This window comes from Saccostrea echinata, unplaced genomic scaffold, assembly GCF_033153115.1.
Source record: "Saccostrea echinata isolate AGI-Se365-2 ecotype Australia unplaced genomic scaffold, CSIRO_AGI_Sech_v1 ptg000009l, whole genome shotgun sequence".
Classification (NCBI taxonomy): domain Eukaryota; kingdom Metazoa; phylum Mollusca; class Bivalvia; order Ostreida; family Ostreidae; genus Saccostrea; species Saccostrea echinata.
In genome coordinates, this window is record NW_026889758.1 from 15,899,455 (window position 1) to 15,918,822 (window position 19,368).

Here is a 19,368-nt window from a genome sequence, read left to right on the forward strand (position 1 = left end):
TTTGTATAGTGAACATGTTCCTGTGTGTCTAATCAACTCGTAGAAATATATACAATATACAGGTGATAAAGTTATATTGCTACATAAACAAGGGAAGTTGACATTAGAAATGTTGGAGTCATAAAGTTTATCATGAAGTTTAATGTTAGTTTGCTGTGAATGTTGTTCTCTGGTGAAACAACCAGATATGAAAAGATTTGTCACACTTAGTATACGCAGCACAGTTAAGGCTACGAAAGTAGGCGGGGCCTAATTTATACGGAAATATTAACTACTTTATACAGGGTTATTTTCGCCCTTTCACACTTGGAAACAATTTTGTCCCGTTTTAAATTCGCCCAGTCGCGGTTCTGTTAAAAAAAAAATAAATTTCCCTGTATACAGTATGACAACACACAAATCTAACAATTCTTTAAAATACCACAAAGTGAAATGATTTGCGAGTTAAAACTGTACGAACGAATTAAGCTACATTAAACTCCACTATAACATGGCATTTTGTAGATAGTAAAATCCCTTAATCCTTTAAAATAATATTAAATTTCATAGATATTAAATTCATGATAGAAAACATAATAGAACTCTGCTTTTTAAGTCAGAATATCACATTGTTATCTGTGCTTATAAAACGATGCATCCATAAACAAGAGTTATCTTTTTATTAAAGATATTTTTGTAGAAAAATTAAAATTCTATACATGGTACATATTGAATTACTGAATATTTAAAATTGTTTAAAGAGAGATAGAAATATTCCAATTTGTAAGGGGTAAAAACTGGATACAAATGTTTAAGATCAATGTTATCAATAACTATCAAAAATAATGGCACAGGAAAATATAAGTCCGTGTTTGTATCTTGTATAGGTTTTGAATGAACTTACATGAGATTCCTATTACTTAACCAAGGAAAGGCAAACCATTGGTCATTTACTATTATCTACTTATCTCTCTTATCAGAGGGTCGTACCCCTCTTAACAGTAATTTCTCTTATTTTTTCATCTGAAAAATGAACATTCAGGATTAAATTCAATACGCCATACCAAACACAAACCTCTATCCTTGTGAACATATGTCGGGTAGTGTTTCACCACTGAAAAGAGAAAATTTAGAATTTACCTTAGCGGGTGCACAAAAAAATGACAAGAAAAAGAATATATAATGATCATAAACAGGCATACAGGACAGCGTATTGTATAGGGTTTTTTTCCACAAGGATAATCAAATTTGAAGTGTAGTATTACTTTTTGCAAACAGATGGACTGACGAGTTTTGGGTTGACTGTGAAATCGAAAATCTTGCCATCGAAATCCGCGACTTATATAGGTATAGGAGGTCACCTTCATATGTTCGAAATCATAAAATGGATCAACTACCCGTTGCTAAGAAAGATGATAACGTCGGAGTAAAAGAATTGGACGGAAATTACATGTAAGGATATTTAAGGATTGTTTTTCTACAAAATGCATGTTCTTTATTTCAAGCATCGGCTATCATGGGGTATGCATAAATGCAGAAATTGAAAACGGGTTTTGGGATAATTTCTATGCATGTTTATGCAAGTTTATATTATTTTACTAATTGCTACATTTTTCCTGCAATGTATTCTTAGAACTTCTTATTTTTCTAAGGTTTTCAAACATTCATTCAGAAGTATCAGCCGTGTTTTTACTGTTTCATTAAGCGTGCGACCATTGTTAATCTTTAGACATGTAGGTAGTCGCATCATCAGAAGTATTTCAGCTGAACCATTCATAACTACAGTTAATGCGCTTCTAATATATTTATGCTTACAGTGAAGTGATTTTTATTCCCTATTGTATAAAAATATATCACATAGGCGTCGGAAGGAAATTGAAAGTGGGGTGGCTAATTGAAAGTGGGGGGGGGGGGGCTAAACCAACGAAAAAAGGTAAGTCCCAATTTTCAATGCCTACATTATGTCTATCTTTGCAAAAAAAGTGGGGGGGCTAAGCCCCTTCCCCCCTAGCACCCCCCCCCCGGTTCCGACGCCTATGTATCATGAACTTAACTGATATAATGAAGGACGGTAGTAGCGAATCAAAATTGTTCGTCCTTGGCACTTCACTTTCAGCGTAATTTACTATACTGAGACTACGACACCTACACAATTCATTTTTGTTTACTAACATCAATAGTCAACCAGATCGTGCTTTCTCGTTACAGATATGGTCGCTGGGGACCCTATCAAACTTTTCAGGCCGCCTTTCTCCTAATACATGCATTGCAAGGAAGTTTTCAGCTTTTGAATATAGTTTTCATTGGTAAGATATTATAATGTGTATCCTTTCTGTTAGAAACAGTTGTAGACAGCACATACAAATGGGGGATTAGTCTTAGATGTGATTAGAACTATGATTGTCAACCATTTCATATCACATTCATTGAGGGATCTAAATGTAATTTGTTTGTTATTTATTGAGATTTTACAAACAGTTTTTTTACATGAAATACAAAAATAACGAACAGTGATCATTCTCAAAAGTGCATTTAAACAATACAAATTATGAGAAGAGCCAACACGGACCTCTGAAAACAGAGGTGGGATTAGGCGCCATGGAGGTGTAAAATCTTCTATCGACCTTTCACACCGCCGTTAGCCCTATGTATTAATCAAGAATACGGAGTACTCCATAGTCAAATTCAGTATAAAAGGAATGACCTAGCAAATAGAATCAAACATGTCAGATAAAACTAGTATTAATTGTAACGGGGACCATTACAGATGTTCCCCAAACGCTCCCCAACTTCCTTTTGGTGTCATTCCCTGTAAGCTTCATTAAATAAGGCAAATCAAGTATACATTTACGCATTACACGCCCGCGCACGGGCATGCATGTACAAAATGACCATGTCAACTTGTCTACACTTTCAATACATCTTTATATTCAAATTTCATCAAAAGATGAAAAAAAATTCGGCTATATTAAGTATATCTGTCATTTTACGCATTGCACGCGCGCGAACGTGATGCATGTCCATGATGACCGTGTCATTTTGTCAACACTATTAATATATCTACATATTTTAAGTATCAAAGCATTTCATCAAAAAGTATAAAAGTTACAGCTATATCAAGTATATTGATCATTTTAGCATTGCATGCGCGCGCATGTGCATGCACGTGCATGTTGACAATGTCGTCTTTTCTACATTTATAATATGTCTATATATTCTGAATATCAAAGTATTACATCAAAAGATATGAAAGTTTTAGCTATATCAAGTATATTGGTCATTTTACTCATTGCACGCGCACGCACGAGCATGCAAGTGCATGCATGTGTGCGCTGATCATGTCATCTTGTGTACACTTCTAATATATATTTATATTCTGACTTTCAAAGTAATTCATCTAAAAATGTACAAGTTAAGTCTATATCATTTGTATTGGTTATTGCAATCATTGCGCATGCGCACACGTGCATGCATGTGCATTTTGACCATGTCTATATCAAGAATATTTGTATTTTACACAATGCACGCGCACGCACGTGCATGCAAGTGCATGCATGTGTGCGCTGATCAAGTCTTCTTGTCTACACTTCTAATATATATTTATATTCTGAGTTTCAAAGCAAATCATCAAAAAATGTACAAGTTAAGTCTATATCAATTGTATTGGTTATTTCAATCAATGCGCATGCGTGCAGGTGCATGTGCATTCTGACCATGTTATCTTATCTACACTATTAATATATCCTTATATTCTGAGTATCATAGTATTTCATCAAAAGATATGAAAGTTATGGCTATATCAAGTATATTGGTCATTTTACTCATTGCACGCACACGCACGTGCATGCACGTGCACGCAAAATGACCTTCGTTCCGCAAATCTACATAACATTCCTATTAACCCTAAAAAGGTTTCACCTCAATCGGATGTGTAGTTTCGGAGATCACTCACGGACAAAAAAGTACCCAGGAAGAAAAATAATAATAACTAGTATTAATTGTAACGGGGACCGTTACAGATGTTCCCCAAACGCTCCCCAACTTCCTTTTGGTGTCTTATTCCCTGTAAGCTTCATTAAAAAAGGCAATCAAGTATATTGTTTTTTTTACGCATTACACGCGGGCGCACGGGCATGGCTGTAAAAAATGACCATGTCAACTTGTCTACACTTTTAATACATCTTTCTATTCAAATTTCATCAAAAGATAAAAAAAAATCGGCTATATTAAGTATATCTGTCATTTTACGCATTGCAAGCGCGCGCACGTGTATGCATGTCCATGATGACCGTGTCATCTTGTCAACACAATTAATATATCTAAACATTTTGAGTATCAAAGCGTTTCATCAAAAAGTGTAAAAGTTACAGCTATATCAAGTAAATTGGTCATTTTAGCATTGCATGCGCGCGCATGTGCATGCATGTGCATGTTGACAATCTCGTCTTGTCTACATTTATAAAGGGTCTATATATTCTGAGTATCAAAGCATTACATCAAAAAGTGTAAAAGTTATGGTTATATCAAGTATATTGGTAATTTTACTCATTGCACGCATATGCACGTGCATGCATGTGCATGCTGACCATGTCGTCTTGTCTACACTATTAATATATCTTTATATTCTGAGTATTAAAGTATTTCATCAAAATATATGAAAGTTTTGGCTATATCAAGTATATTGGAAATTCTACTCATTGCACGCGCACACACGTGCTTGCAAGTGCATGCATGTGTGCGCTGATCATGTCATCTTGTGTACACTTCTAATATATATTTATATTCTGAGTTTCAAAGCAATTCATCAAAAAATGTACAAGTGAAGTCTATATCCTTTGTATTGGTTATTTAAACCATTGCGCATGCGCACACGTGCATGCATGTGCATTCTGACCATGTCATCTTGTCTACACTTTTAATATATCCTGATATCCTGAGTATCAAAGCATTTCATCAAAGGATATGAAAGTCATAGCTATATCAAGTATATCTGTCATTTTACTCATTGCACGCGCGCGCACGTGCACGCACGTGCATGTATGAGTGCGCTGATCAAGTCTTATTGTGTACACTTCTAATATATATTTATATTCTGAGTTTCAATGCAATTCATCAAAAAATGTACAAGTTAAGTCTATATCAATTGTATTGGTAATTTTAATCAATGCGCATGCGCTCACGTGCATGCATGCGCATTCTGACCATGTCATCTTGTCTACACTTTTAATACATCCTTATATTCTGAGTATCAAAGCATTTCATCAAAAAATATAAAAGTTATAGCTATATCAAGTATATTGGTCATTTTACGCATTGCACGCGCACGCACGTGCATGCGCGTGCGCGCAAAATGACCTTCGTTCCGCAAATCTACATAACATTCCTATTAACCCTAAAAAGGTTTCATCTCAATCGGATGTGTAGTTTCGGAGATCACTCACGGACAAAAAAGTACCCAGGAAGAAAAATAATAATAACTAGACTCTTGTTGCCATGGCAACAAAAAAGTCTTCCGTTCTTCTAAATCTGTAAGAATTTGCTTTTTTTCTGTGTAAAAAACATACATATCATATTTACTGTGAAAGAAAAAAATAACTGGAAAAAAAGTCCTTTCAGTACTTAAGGTACTTTGATTTTCATTATCAATCTTGTATAATACATTTAGCACCTATAAGAGATATACGTATATCATTAGCAATTTAAAAAAAAATTGTTTGCAATCATTTCTAAGACAAACAAACAGACGAACGAACACCGTACCATCATGTATGTTTTGGCATAATTGTGTATGGTGTTATAAAAAAATATAATGAATTAAGTTAGTATCACATTAAACGTAAAGTCACTGAGTTTTGTAAAGTTATAATATCAAGATTTGACAGCATACCTATAAGACAGATTATTCAATTACAGTAATTCTTCAGCAATCGATTGATTGATTATACGTATGTTGTTTAACGTCCCTCTCCAGAATTTTTCACTTACATGGAGACGACACCACTCGCCGGTGGAGACTGCAAATTTTTGTCCTATACTTTGGCACTTATCGCAATTGAGCAGAGGGGAATCTTTTTTATGCCAGCACCTTCTGCGACAAGGGACCTCGATTTATACGATCTCATCCAAAGGACCGGTCTCCACGTCCCACAATCGAAGTTCATAATACCGAGATATTTTATTTTTTATTTTATTCTATTTTTTCACAAGTTTGTTGCATCAGATTTACTTAAAGATCATACTTAAAGATCATTTCAAACTCAGGCTACTTAATTGCAGTGCATACAGCGTCAAGTGATTTTGATTGACAGGTCAACACAGGTGCACTTCGTGTGATACTTTTTAAGCTGAAAAATATACAGAATGTGACCATGACTATGAAATCAGAAAACATTTAATAAAGAATGGGTGTGACCGATATAGAACTAATTTTTGGTCTATGTAAATGGATAGGAGGATCGGGATTAAGAGGGAATCTCTCTCTCTCCTCTCTCTCTCTCTCTCTCTCTCTCTCTCTCTCTCAGACGTAAATTGAACATTTCATAATGACAAATATACCATTACAGAATATGAAATTCTGTATACATGTAAATGGTAATTATATTCACATGTTCCAGATTTAAATCTAAACCGAATATATAATTCAAATGCCTAGCTGCACGAACGTCTCCAAATATTAATCAAGACGGGGGGGGGGGGGAGGGGGAGGAGGCTTCAAAGGAATAAGATAGTTTTATGTTTTATGAATTATAAGGAAAAGTACGGACGTCAGTTGCATGTACATAATTATATATCATTGCATAAAATTGTGTTCATTCAGGTATACTTATCCCACATATCAAGAGACCTGTGCAATTTTTTTTATCATGTTTTTTTTTTCAAAAGAAACATATAGCGTAGCATTATTTCACACAGAATCGCGTTTTCACATATTTTTTTGAACTCTTTGAGTATTTCACAAGAATCCAAAAATCGTCTTTTCACATCTTTTATAATTTCTTGGGTATATAGAGTATAGATCATGTGTCATAAATAATTTAACTTTTTATCAAATATACATGTAATAACCAAATCTAATCTATAGATTGATTTTCTTTCTTTTAAGTGGCAGATATCAATTTATTTATAAAGGCTTTAAAACAGTACTGTATTACAATTTTCTATCGCTCAATTCCTTTTTGAGTGTATGTAATATTTTTTAATATCGAAATTAAAACTCGGAAATCGGGATAATTTCGCATTCAAATCATAGAGAATAATAAATCGTCTACATTATAGAAGGCTTATAACTATCGTATTCTGAACTTACTATACGAGATAAATGAAATTGCATGCCTGTCCATCACTATAAATGTATATTCAGTGCTTATAATATATTTACTTGAATTAGCTACCTAGCACATATATTAATTTTTTTTTAGATATATTCATGTGTAAATCAATTAACTGTCAATACAGACTTACACTACACTGGCAACTTCAAACTTTACATGCACTGGAAGGGATAACCAACGTACTCTTAAATTTTGAAGAGTGAATATAGAACGTCTAAATATTTTGATATGGAGAGTGTATATGTCTCTGACGTCATCGATACTATTTCCGCCTTTATCTCGAAAGTTCTATTCTCACTTACAAGTCAGAGTTATCTTTCTTTGCCCATTGTCTACACACTAGGTAAATAGGGAAAATGAGGGTACCGAAAATCTACAAAATGTGGAATCTGATTTCAAAACAAATTATATATTTAGTATTTGTAGAATAACCTCTCTTATACATAATAATATCTTGAAAAAATATTAAAAAACAAAAAAGTTGAAAATTGACCAAACACAAGTTCACTTCCGGTTCGGACAGGAAGTACCGGAAACACACGAAAACAACTTCGAAACAAAGAGAATGTCATGATCTAATACCCCTGTAAATTTCACATCTTTATCTCAAACCGTTTCCGAGAAAATTTCCGGACAAAAGTCCATTTAAAAATTGGAAATTCGGCCGTAACTTCGGACCGGAAGTGAATTTATCAAAAAACGGAATTTTATATAAACTTCATATATCAGCCTACTATCATGTGAAAAATTGTGAAAATCTATCCAACCATCTCTGAGTAATCGCGCTCACAAAATTTGGGAGGAATAATAATAATAATAATAATAATAATAATAAAAAGAAACAATACAATCACTATAAGTCTTCCGTTGTGAACGGAAGACTTAATAATAATAAGAAACAGAGTAAAAACAATATGTTCCCAAACTTCGTTTGGGGAACATAACTAGATGAGATCTCGTTGCGAGCAACGAGTAGGTCTTCCGTTAGATTTCTGATAAAATCTTGATTGGGAAATTTTGATTGATAAAAGAAAGTAAAACAACTTTAAATGTAAAAAATATTCATAATAATTCTTCAGAATTGTTTAGCAACTCATAAAAGAGTGAAATCTATTAATTTCAAACAACTTCCGGTCTTTTTTATTCACTTCCGGTATGACCGGAAGTAGTCAAAATGACTTTTAACTCTTCACTGAGTGTGGAGGAATCATCCCTCAAAGTTTCGAGGAAAAATGAGCATTTTTTCGACTACTTCCGGTTCGTAAGAAATAACTTCCGGTGGAAATAATATGACTCGAAACAGTCTATTTGCCTCTATTAAAAACATTTCAATAAGAAAAAAATGAAAATTTGCATATTTTTAAACTCCTTCCGGTGGACAACGGACGTCAGGGCAACATAAACTATACAGGTTTCTCAAATCTACGAGTCACAATCTATCATCCCTGAAAGCTTCAAGACTCAATCTCCAACCGTTTTTGAGAACACTCGCGGACAAAATGCCATTTTAAAAATGGAAAATTGGCCATATCTCGCGACCGGAAGTGACGACGACAAAATTTAAAAAAACGCATAAAATTTGCCATCATTGCTGAAAGTTTCGTGAAAATCTATTGAGGCGTTCTCGAGAAATCGTCTGCACAAAATCGGTAAGGAAAAAAAAATAATAATAATAGTGGAAAAGAAACAACAGAATCAGTAGAAGGTCTTCCGTTGGAAACGGAAGACCTTAACTAGAAACTCATTACTAGTAATGAGAAGGTCTTCCGTTATTCTACTTCCTGTACGTTTGCATGAACATGTCTTTTCCAACTTCGGCACTAGCCTAAAACGTATGTAGAAACAAATTAACTTTAAAAAAAATACTTTTTTGCTTCGTTTCCTGTCACGACCGGAAGTAATGACGATACACGATTTCTACACGATGCAAATAAACTGATGACTGACTATAAGTCCTGAAAGTCTTAGACTTCAGTCTTTTACTGTTGCCGAACAATTGTGAGAACAAATTCTAATTTTGAGGACAGGAAAACACTCGACCGGAAGTGAACTGAATAAAAATCTCTGAATTTTCTCTTGACTTTTGCAGTATCTACAGCATAAGTAAAGAACGTTTCAAATACTTATCTATAAGTGATATTTATGAAAAATTTAAACCACGAAATAACGTAGTTTATCTCTTAAAACCGGAAGTTTAAAGTTTTTGTTTCCGGTGGAATCTAACATATTTCAAAACAGCGAAAGAGAAGCAATAAAGTGATGAAAGTTTTAAGTTTAAAAAGAAAAGTTGAAATTTTCGATTTCTTCGATCACTTCCTGTGAGGACCGGAAGTGACGGCTGACGCTTTTAACCCTATGTATTTTGCCTTCTCACCAACGTTTCTTACTTCTATAAGTTTGGTGTCTTACTCATGCCGTTTCCGAGATCTCGATGAATAACTTTTCATTTTGAGGACAAGAAAACACGCGACCGGAAGTGAATTTTACTAAGATATTTCACGTCCCTCTAGACATCTGCAGTCTCAATAACATATAAAAAAATCATTTAAAGAACTTTAAACGATATGTATGGGAAAATTAAAAACCCCTATTATGTAGTTTTTCTCTTATAACCGGAAGTTGTCGTTTTTTGTTTCCGGTGGGACCAATACATATCGTAACTGTGAAAAAGAGTTACAAGAGATACAATTATATGATGCAAGTCTTATTCCAAAAGAGAAAAGTTAAAATTTTTGGTTTCTTTGATGACTTCCTGTGACGACCGGAAGTGACGGCTGACGCTCTTAACCCAAAAGGTTTTGTCTACTCCTCAAGGTCTAAAACTCCTATAAGTTTGGTGTCTAAATCTCTTACAGTTTCTGAGATCTCACTCGGACAAGTTTTCATTTTGCGGCCTTTAAACGTGCGACCGGAAGTGAATTTTACAAAGATATTTGACATTACTCTAGACATTTGCAGTCTTGATAACATATTCATAAATCAGTTCAAATACATTATCTATAAAAAAATTTATGGGAAAGTAAAATACTCAAATTATGCAGTTTTTCGCTTATAGCAAGTTGTCGTTTTTGTTTCCGGTGGGACTGACATATTTCGAAACTACAAATAAGATGCAACAATGTGATGAAAGAAAAAAAAATCAAAAAAGAAAAGTTGAAAATTTCGATTTCTATGATCACTTCCTGTGACAACCGGAAGTAACGGCTGACAGATTTGAACTAATTCTGCAAACGTACTTCTCATGATCTTTCATTCCTGAAAGTTTCGTGTCTAAAGCTATTACCGTTTCTGAGATCTCGTTCGGATATGATCTCTTTTGAAAAAACGGTAATCGGTAATATCTGACGAACGGAAGTGAATTTTGCAAAATCTTTTGAAAAGTTCCGATTTTATTTTCTTTTTCATAATCCCTGAAAGTTTCAAGAAAATCCATTGAACCGTCTCTGAGAAATCGCTTCGACAAAAAGCTGGAAAAAATAATAATAATAAACTAGATACTTATTGCCTGGGCAATAACAGGTCTTCCGTTTTCTTGACTCCTTTGAAAAACAACCTCACAATCATCTCAATAAGATTACTCTAAATAATAACAAAAGTTATCTCAAGGCTTCCAAAGATATGTAGATACAGATAAAAACAAACGGAATTACTTTTCTGTTTTCTTTATGTGCTTCGTCATGAACGAAAGTGCTCCAAACGAATAAAATGTATAAAAATAATTTGCATGGTCATGGTCTATCTAACATCTGCATTAGCCAAACTTTTCTGCAACAAGAAAAAAACCTTTAAAAATTCACTTTTTTGCATCGCTTCCTGTCACGACCGAAAGTGGCGACAACGTACGATTTTTACATGATGTAGATAAACTGGTAACTAACTGTAAGTTCTGAAAGTTTTTGACTTCAGTCATGTAGTGTTTTTGAGCATTTAGGTGAACAAAATCTCAACTTGAGGACAGAAAAACACGCGACCGGAAGTGCATTTTCCTAAGATGGTAGACTTCACACTAGACAATTGCAGTCTCAATAACATATGTAAAAATCATTTCAAAAACTTTATCAATAAGTGATATTTTTGGGAATGTTAAAAATCTCAATAACATAGTTTCTCTCTTATAACCGGAAAGTGTCGTTTTTTGTTTCCAGTGAGACCAACACATATAGAAACTGTGAAAGAGATTCAATTATATGATGCAAGTTTTTTTTCAAAAGTGAAAAGTTTAAATTTTCGATTTCTTTGATCACTTCCTGTAACGACCGGAAGTGACGGCTGACGCTATTAACCCAAAGAGTTTTGCCTACTCATTAAGTTCTATTACTCATATAAGTTTGGTGTCTTAATCTCTTACCGTTTCTGAGATCTCACTTTGACAAATTCTTATTTTGCAGACAGTAAAACATGCGACCGGAAGTCAATTTTACCAAGATATTTGACGTTACTCTAGACATTTGCAGTCTAAATAACATATCTAAAAATCATTTCAAATACTTCATCTATAAGCGATATTTATGGGAAAGTAAAATACTCAAATTATGTAGTTTTTCTCTTATAACCGGAGGTTGACGTTTCTGTTTCCGGTGGGACTAACATATTTCGAAACTGTAAAACAGATGCAATAATGCAATGCAAGATTTAATTAAAATAAGAAAAGTTGAAATTTTCGATTTCTTTGATCTCCTCCTTTGACAACCGGAAGTGACGGCTTACGGATTTAAACATATTCTGCAAACGTACTTGTCATGATCTATAATCTCTAAAAGTTTGAGGTCTTAATCTTTTACCGTTTCTGAGATATCGTCCGGACATGATCTCTTTTGAAAAAACGGAAATTGGACATATTTGACGACCGGAAGTGAATTTTGCAAAATCCTTAAAAATGTTTTTAGTTTATTTTATTTGTCATAATCCCTGAAAGTTTCAAGAAAATCCATCGAGCCATCTCTGAGAAATCGCTTGGACAAAAAACGGGAAAAAAATAATAATAATAATAAACAGTAGAATCACTATAAGGTCTTCCGTCTGAAACGGAAGACCTTAATAAACAGTAGAATCACTATAAGGTCTTCCGTCTGAAACGGAAGACCTTAATAATAATGATAATAATAAGAAACAGAGTAAAAACAATATGTTCCCAAACTTCGTTTGGGGAACATAATAAGGCCCAATCCTAGGTTTTAGTTACAAACGATGTCAATTTACGTGGAATTTGCAATAAACTAAACGGGGTTGTTGAAATCCTTGTGACATCAACTTATTCGTAAGTATAGCTTGTCTCGGTTTAAAAATTGATCATAGTCAGAGTTTGCCCTTCCGGATCAACTGGAAGACATAAACTTAAATGCAGGAGATAATGTTATATTTCTACGTAAATAAGGAATATTCACGATAGAAAATTTGAAGTCTTCACGTTTATCATTAAACTAAGTTGTCAGTTTGCCATCAATATTTTTCTTTAATGAAATATTAAAATATGAAAAAAGATTTGTCAGATTCTGTGTATTTTTTATTTTGAGTTTAGTGGGATATATCGAATCAATGTAGGAATTTCAATTTACTTCTTCGAATCCTTTATCGCCGAAATAAGGCTGAAATATTATCTATTTGGCGTTAAACAATAATCAATTAATCGAATCCTTTATCTGTATTCAAGAATATTGAATGTAAATCACTGCGACCTGCTTAAGTTCAAAATGTTTATAACTTCTCGAAGTTCAAAATCTATAGTCCATTTTTATTGAAAAATACAGCACAATGATAAGTAAATGTTATTATTCTATATCAGTTGTTTTAATAATGCAAATAGCAATTGAAAGCTGTAAGGATTTATCCTAAAAGGAAATTTTAATGTGAATTTATTTTGAAATACAGTTAGCAGGTATTACCATTTTCGTCCATCTGTCTATTAGTCACACGTCCTGTCCAATCTGTAAATTTCAAACAGGAATAAACAGGAGCTCATTCTTGGCATAAGTCTTGGTATGATCATAAGGCTGCAGCAGGGTTTTAAGTAGAGGTCAACTTCAGTTATCATAATCCTGTCATGTAGATTCCATAGGTGTTTACGCAAGTTTAAAAAGGGGTTCGTTGTCAGAGATATCACGATTTAGCTCTTTTTTTACAAGACAAGGGGTGACCTGCTTGGCGCAGTGGTTAGAGCGTTTGTTCTAGAGTAGCGGAGTAAGGAGTTGATCCTTACGTCGCAAGTTCAATCCCACCGTGGGACGTGGACACCGGTCCTTCGGATGAGACCCTATAAACCGAGGTCCCGTGTCGCAGTAGCTGCTGGCAAGGAAAAGATTCCTCACTGCACAAAGGTCGTAAGTGCCGACTAAGGGTCTTTTATTTGTAGCCCGCCACCGGTAAGTGGCGGTTACTCAATATGAGTGAAAAATTCTCGAGAGGGACGTTAAACAAAAAGAACAAGACAAGGGCACAAGATAATTGCAGAGTTTTAGTCAGGAACACTTAAAGTCTTAAAGATGGCTTTACGAATATATTTGGTTTGGGGTTTTTGAATAATAAAAAATATAGTTTTTATTCACTAGGTAGCAAATCAAATCTTTGATTCAAAAAAATTAATAATTTGGTAATTATCAATGTGTTTCAATTTTATTTTTTGAAATCTTTATCAAAATAATTTCAGTAATTATCAACCTTACAATAAATTTTCTGGCAAATCTTTCTGTTAAATTAAATATAAAATGGCGTGTACACTTTCTTTGGCTACCAGAATGCTATAAATGATTTGACTTTTATGTCGATTTTCAGCCTACAGACCAGGCTTCCAATGTGCAGCGTCGGAGAATGACAACCAGTCTCTTACAAATAGTTCTATGTACATGACATACGAAAAATGTTATCACAATGACTCAGATATACAGCATCCAAAACTAATGGCAACAGCAAAGTGTCCAAACGGGTATCAGTACACGTTAGGAAAAGACAGCACTATTGTCACAGAGGTAGATTTAACGGAATAGTATGTTTTGTAAATATTTCGGATGAAGTTCTGATTAATTGTACATTCCAATTTTTTTATATCACTGTTCGTTATCTTCACCTTTTTCATTAAGAAAGAACACTTTGACTAAACAAAAGACGGGGCCTATGGGGTGAATTGAATTTTTCTCTTGTAAACTCTTACTGGTAGCCAGGCAGGACTACGTTAAAAATATTTAAACAAAACCCTTTTAATCTGAATTCTACTCGACGAACACTGCTCTTATAAAATCTTTATTGGCTTATTTTTCGAAAGAAACCTCGAAAATTATAGAATTCATGAAATTGATACGTTGAAAAAACATTTTTTTTTCATTATACCCGCACTTTCTAAAGAAAGCTCCCATATATTGTTATCCTGGTCTGTCCGTCCGTGCTTCTGTCCGCCTTTCACACTTTCTGCTTCCTCAAAATACTCTTGAATTTTAATCAATAGCCAACTCATCTTTTGAAATATGATTAGTGGAGCCCTGAACATGTGCAGAAAGGTTTGGAAATTTCAATTTTATTCTGGGTGCTAAATGCGGGTCAGAAATTTGGTTTTTCTACAAACCTGGTTCCCTGAACTCCTCATACATTTTTCGCAACAACCCACATACTAATATTTTGGAGTATGATTGAAAGTGTCCTCTAGATAATGCTTCATAATTTCGATATTCACCATGTTAGGAATTGGGGGTCAAAAAATTACCTGGTTCCCTTAACTCCTCTTACAGTTTTTGTAGTAGCCAACTCATCTTTTGGAACATGATAGGGAGGGTCCTGTAGAATTGCAATAAGGTTTTTGGAGTTTTCATTGTCACCCTAGGGACCAAATGGGAGTCCAAAACATCGTTGTTTCTACCCAAACTTGTTGTTTGAACTCCTCTTACATTTTTTCGCAGTAGCCCATTCATATTTTGGAACATGATTGGGAGTTCCAGTGGATATGCAATAAGGATATAGAATTTCAATTTTCACCTTGGGGATCAAAAAGTGTCGGTTTTCTACAGATATGTGGTTCCCAGAACTGTGCAGTAGTTTATTCCCATTTTGAAATATGACTGGGCGTGTCCTGTAGATATGCAATAAGGTTTCCGAATTTAGAATTTTCACCTTAAAGGATGAATGGGGGTCCAAAAATAATTTTTTCTACAGAAACCTTGTTCCCTTAACTCCTCTTACATTTTTTGTAGTAGCCAAATTATCTTTTGGATGGTGATTTTGGAGGTCAAAAATGTCTCTTTTTTGTTACAAAACCTTGTTCCCTGAACTACTCTTACATTTTCCATAGTAGCCCAATCATATTCTGGAATGTCTGGGCGTGCCCTGTAGATGCGAATTTAGGATTCGGAAATTCGATTTATCCGCCTGGGGCGATTGGGGGCTTCCTTGTCTACCCAAATATGAAGATAAATACATTTAGAGGCAAACACCTACGTGCGGGTATTACTGACTCAACAGCATCTAGTTTATTTTGTCAGTTTTACCGTATTTACAAAGTCCTCTATAGATCTCCTTCTTGAATTCAGCAAAAGTGAAGCTTAACATGTAATTCAAATTGGAGAAATCAACATAAATGAAATTCATGCTTCTCTTACTTTTTGATAAATGTTCAATTAAGAAAAATGCTATCGATAACTGAATATTGTTATTCTACACAAATTTAACATAACAAAGATATATTTTACATCAGTTTGATCTTGTCTGCGACCGAGCACATTTAGCGGAACTTCTGCAGACATTAATGATGGCGGGACAACTGGTAGGAGCAGCCTTTGCCTCATCCCTCAGCGACAGAGTAGGAAGAAAGACCGTCCATCTTGGCTCAAACCTTTTGACCTTGATATTGGGAATTTCCATGGCCTTTGCGTCAAATTATGCAACACTGGCAGCCATGAAATTTGTTCTTGGCGTTTTTCAACAGGTTGTCATCAAGTCTAAGTCTGGTTTGGAAAAGCTTCTTCTCAAACTTGTCCTTACTCTTGCGACGATCTCCTATGATTTGCTTTCTCTCTCAGGGAATGGTCATGTCTGGTGTTGTCTTATTCGTGGAACTCCTTCCAGAGCAGAGTCGCTTCTACTCTTCAGTAATAGGCTTCCTTACTTGGAGTACAGGTCTGATTATCATGACTGCGATTGCTTATCTACTGCAGAACTACTCCTGGAGATATCTTCAAATTACACTTACCTGTTTTTCCTTTTTGAGCTTGTTCCAATATTGGTAGGTATAATATAATTTCTGACCAAGCACCAGTCCTAATACATGTTCCTTTACTTTTCCCTTCGAATCACTTTCTTTTCCCTCCTGTAAATATTTGCATATTGTAGTCGCCAAACGATTTCTAATATGAATATAAATTTCATTTTACTGTCCTTAATGTTATTTCTTATGCCAAAACTTAAAAGACCAACTAACGTATCAACCAGCTTAACAAAACAAAAGTGTCTATCGTATCTAGGATTCAAGACGAATCATTACGATGGCTCGTAGCCAACGGGAAAAAGAAAGAAGCAGAACGAATAGTACGAAAGGTTGCCAAATGGAACAAACTTGATTATGAGAATCTCAAGAAGAATGTGAAAAAGAGAATGGCATTAAGGAATAAAGAAAAAGAAGAAACAGACAAAATGCTGGCCGAACAGCAACAGCTCCATGTTGTTGAAAAATACTCCATCATTACCATCCTTAGAAACAAATCTGTCCTCGTCATTTCCCTCCTGATGTGTTTCACATGGTAATGTCAAGAATTTACTCAAGTCAATGATACATATATCTGGTGAAATATCGATGAAATTGAAAATTCTTTTCGGGAAGGTAAAAACCCTTACCCGATTTAATATAAAATCTCTTTTTTAGGGTGACTAACACTCTGACATACTATGGGCTGATCCTCACAGCTACGTCGTTGGCGGGAAATCGTTTCCTTAACTTTTTCTTCATGGCCTGTGTAGAATACATTTCAGTTATCCTGGAATACGGCATGCTACGCCGGTAAGACTAAATATTGCAGGATCTAATGTAGGCTTTATTGCATCGATGATTCTGACGGAATTCTACGTTCATTCACGTGACAAGCTTAAGCTTTCTTAAAATTATATCAGATTATATTTCCTTCAAATGTTTTACATTTTTCTTCCTAACCATTATTATCACATCTTATATTCTATATAAAACACATTTACTATCTACTTTTGTCATAATATTTGTTTTTACAAACTGGTGAATATTCATTGTCACCAAACAGTGGCTTAACAGCAGTACTCAGTGCTCTGTTGTCCAAACTTGTAGGTTTGGGAGAAGAACTACAACAATTTTTTTCCAATCTTTAGCTGGAACTTCACTGGCTTTTGCCACCCTGTTGAAATACTTTTCAGGTAATACTTTATTATTATTGTTTCAATTCTTATGCTTCCATCGCTCAACAAAGTTATTTTATAACATGTTTGCTTACTTTGAAATCAGATGGAGATGGAACGCTCATACTACTATCAGTTTTGGCGACCTTTGCCGGGAAGATGTCTGTGACTGGATCATTTAGTGTGCTATTTCTCCTTACTCCTGAACTGTTTCCCACAAATCTAAGGTGGGTTTTTAATCAAATTCTTTGAGAACATAATTCCTAACATACATATTTTTTTTTTTCTATTCTTTATTTTCCAGGAATGTCGGTATTGGTTTGTGTTCAACATTCTCTAGGATTGGTGCCATGATATCGCCTTTTGCTGGAACTTTGGTAATTTTACGTCAATATCACATCACTGATTCAGAGTATCATGTTGTCTTTACAGATTTATCATGCATATGTCATAGACTTTGATTTATATTTTATACTTCTTCATACGTTTTAAGGCACGAGCTGTACCTTGGGCCCCGGGAACCATTTTTGCTCTGATGTGTTTTATTGTCACAATTATTGCTTTGTATTTACCGGAAACACGTGGAATGGATTTACCTCAGACTCTGGATGAAACAAAAAGATGGTACACAGAAAACAGTGGACTTCGCCTGCGCAAAAGTAGGAAGAAAGAACACAGTGTATTTGAAGACTCTGATGGTCCTCTAGCAGTGGCATCCAAGGAAATTTAGAAATGAACAAAGTCTACTCTTTGTTAGAATGAGAAAATTGCATCGTTGACCAACAGATATATTACGTAAATTCATTTGTATTTTCTAGGTCAAAGAATTAAATTCAATAACTATTTCTGTATGCTGAGATATACTTGCATGTACAAATTAAAAAAAAAAAGATATACATGCAGGTACAAATTTACAAGATGAACATATACATGTACATGATTGGGATATTTCGATAAACATCTAAACTCAAACGATGTACATAACATACATGTACTGGTGAAAAAATTGAAATAAATTAAGCATGGATAATTTTAAGTAACTTTCCTTTGAATATTAATCAAATTGTTTTTCATTAAAATAAGTACATTTAAAGTAGTAGCAAAGGGATGAAAAATGAACAATTATGAAATATATTATTAATTATATATGGATAAAAGACATTTTTGAAGTAAATCAGTTGTATTGAATTTATAATTCATAATAGAATAATCAATTCTAATTGGATTAGACTTATTGGCATTCAAGTTGATAATTATTAATCATTATATTAATAATTATAATTATTAATAATACTTTTATTGCACTTTGTATATGTTACATTGACATTGATATGATAATTTACACAGTCCATGCAGAATTTCCATTAGCACAATTCTCAATAAAGGTTTGCAAAAACTTAATTAGTTCTGAATCAATTTCTTTGTAAACCATATCACAACCACGCAATCTAGTATTTTATGAAATTCTTAAATATTTCCATTTGATATATGTCCAGTCGAGATCAGATTTATTTAGATCGGGAAAGGTTCAAATTTCAACATGACCAGTACCACTTTTCTTTAATCTAGCAATTCCGTTTCAATTTCTCTTTAGAATATCATCGTATTTCTATAATATATGCAAAATCTTTCTTGAAGACTTTATCCATAGAATTAAAAATATTAACTTATCATGATTTTCATAAATATAGTTACAGCAAAAACAATTGTTTTGAACTTT

At 34.0% G+C, this 19,368-nt stretch overlaps 1 protein-coding gene across 1 annotated transcript; it reads left to right on the plus strand.

Annotated features, from left to right (window-relative positions):
• The first annotated feature begins 1,170 nt into the window (after positions 1 to 1,170).
• On the plus strand, positions 1,171 to 18,766 carry LOC133183373 (organic cation transporter protein-like). The gene is made up of 11 exons (XM_061318336.1): positions 1,171 to 1,431; positions 2,188 to 2,285; positions 14,079 to 14,272; positions 15,985 to 16,215; positions 16,310 to 16,512; positions 16,751 to 17,026; positions 17,149 to 17,283; positions 17,581 to 17,666; positions 17,755 to 17,875; positions 17,953 to 18,025; positions 18,142 to 18,766. The coding sequence occupies exons 1-11, from the start codon at positions 1,364 to 1,366 to the stop codon at positions 18,376 to 18,378; spliced, it is 1,722 nt and encodes a 573-aa protein (XP_061174320.1). The 5' UTR covers positions 1,171 to 1,363; the 3' UTR covers positions 18,379 to 18,766.
• Positions 18,767 to 19,368: the final 602 nt, after the last annotated feature.

What these genes read in the sequence shown, in the direction of transcription:
- LOC133183373 (XM_061318336.1), top strand. Translation starts at nt 1,364, where the DNA reads ATGGATCAACTACCCGTTGCTAAGAAAGATGATAACGTCGGAGTAAAA. An exon ending in CTCCTGATGTGTTTCACATG is followed by an intron (nt 17,027 to 17,148) that starts GTAATGTCAAGA and finishes TCTCTTTTTTAG; the next exon opens with GGTGACTAACACTCTGACAT. An exon ending in GAATACGGCATGCTACGCCG is followed by an intron (nt 17,284 to 17,580) that starts GTAAGACTAAAT and finishes CCAAACTTGTAG; the next exon opens with GTTTGGGAGAAGAACTACAA.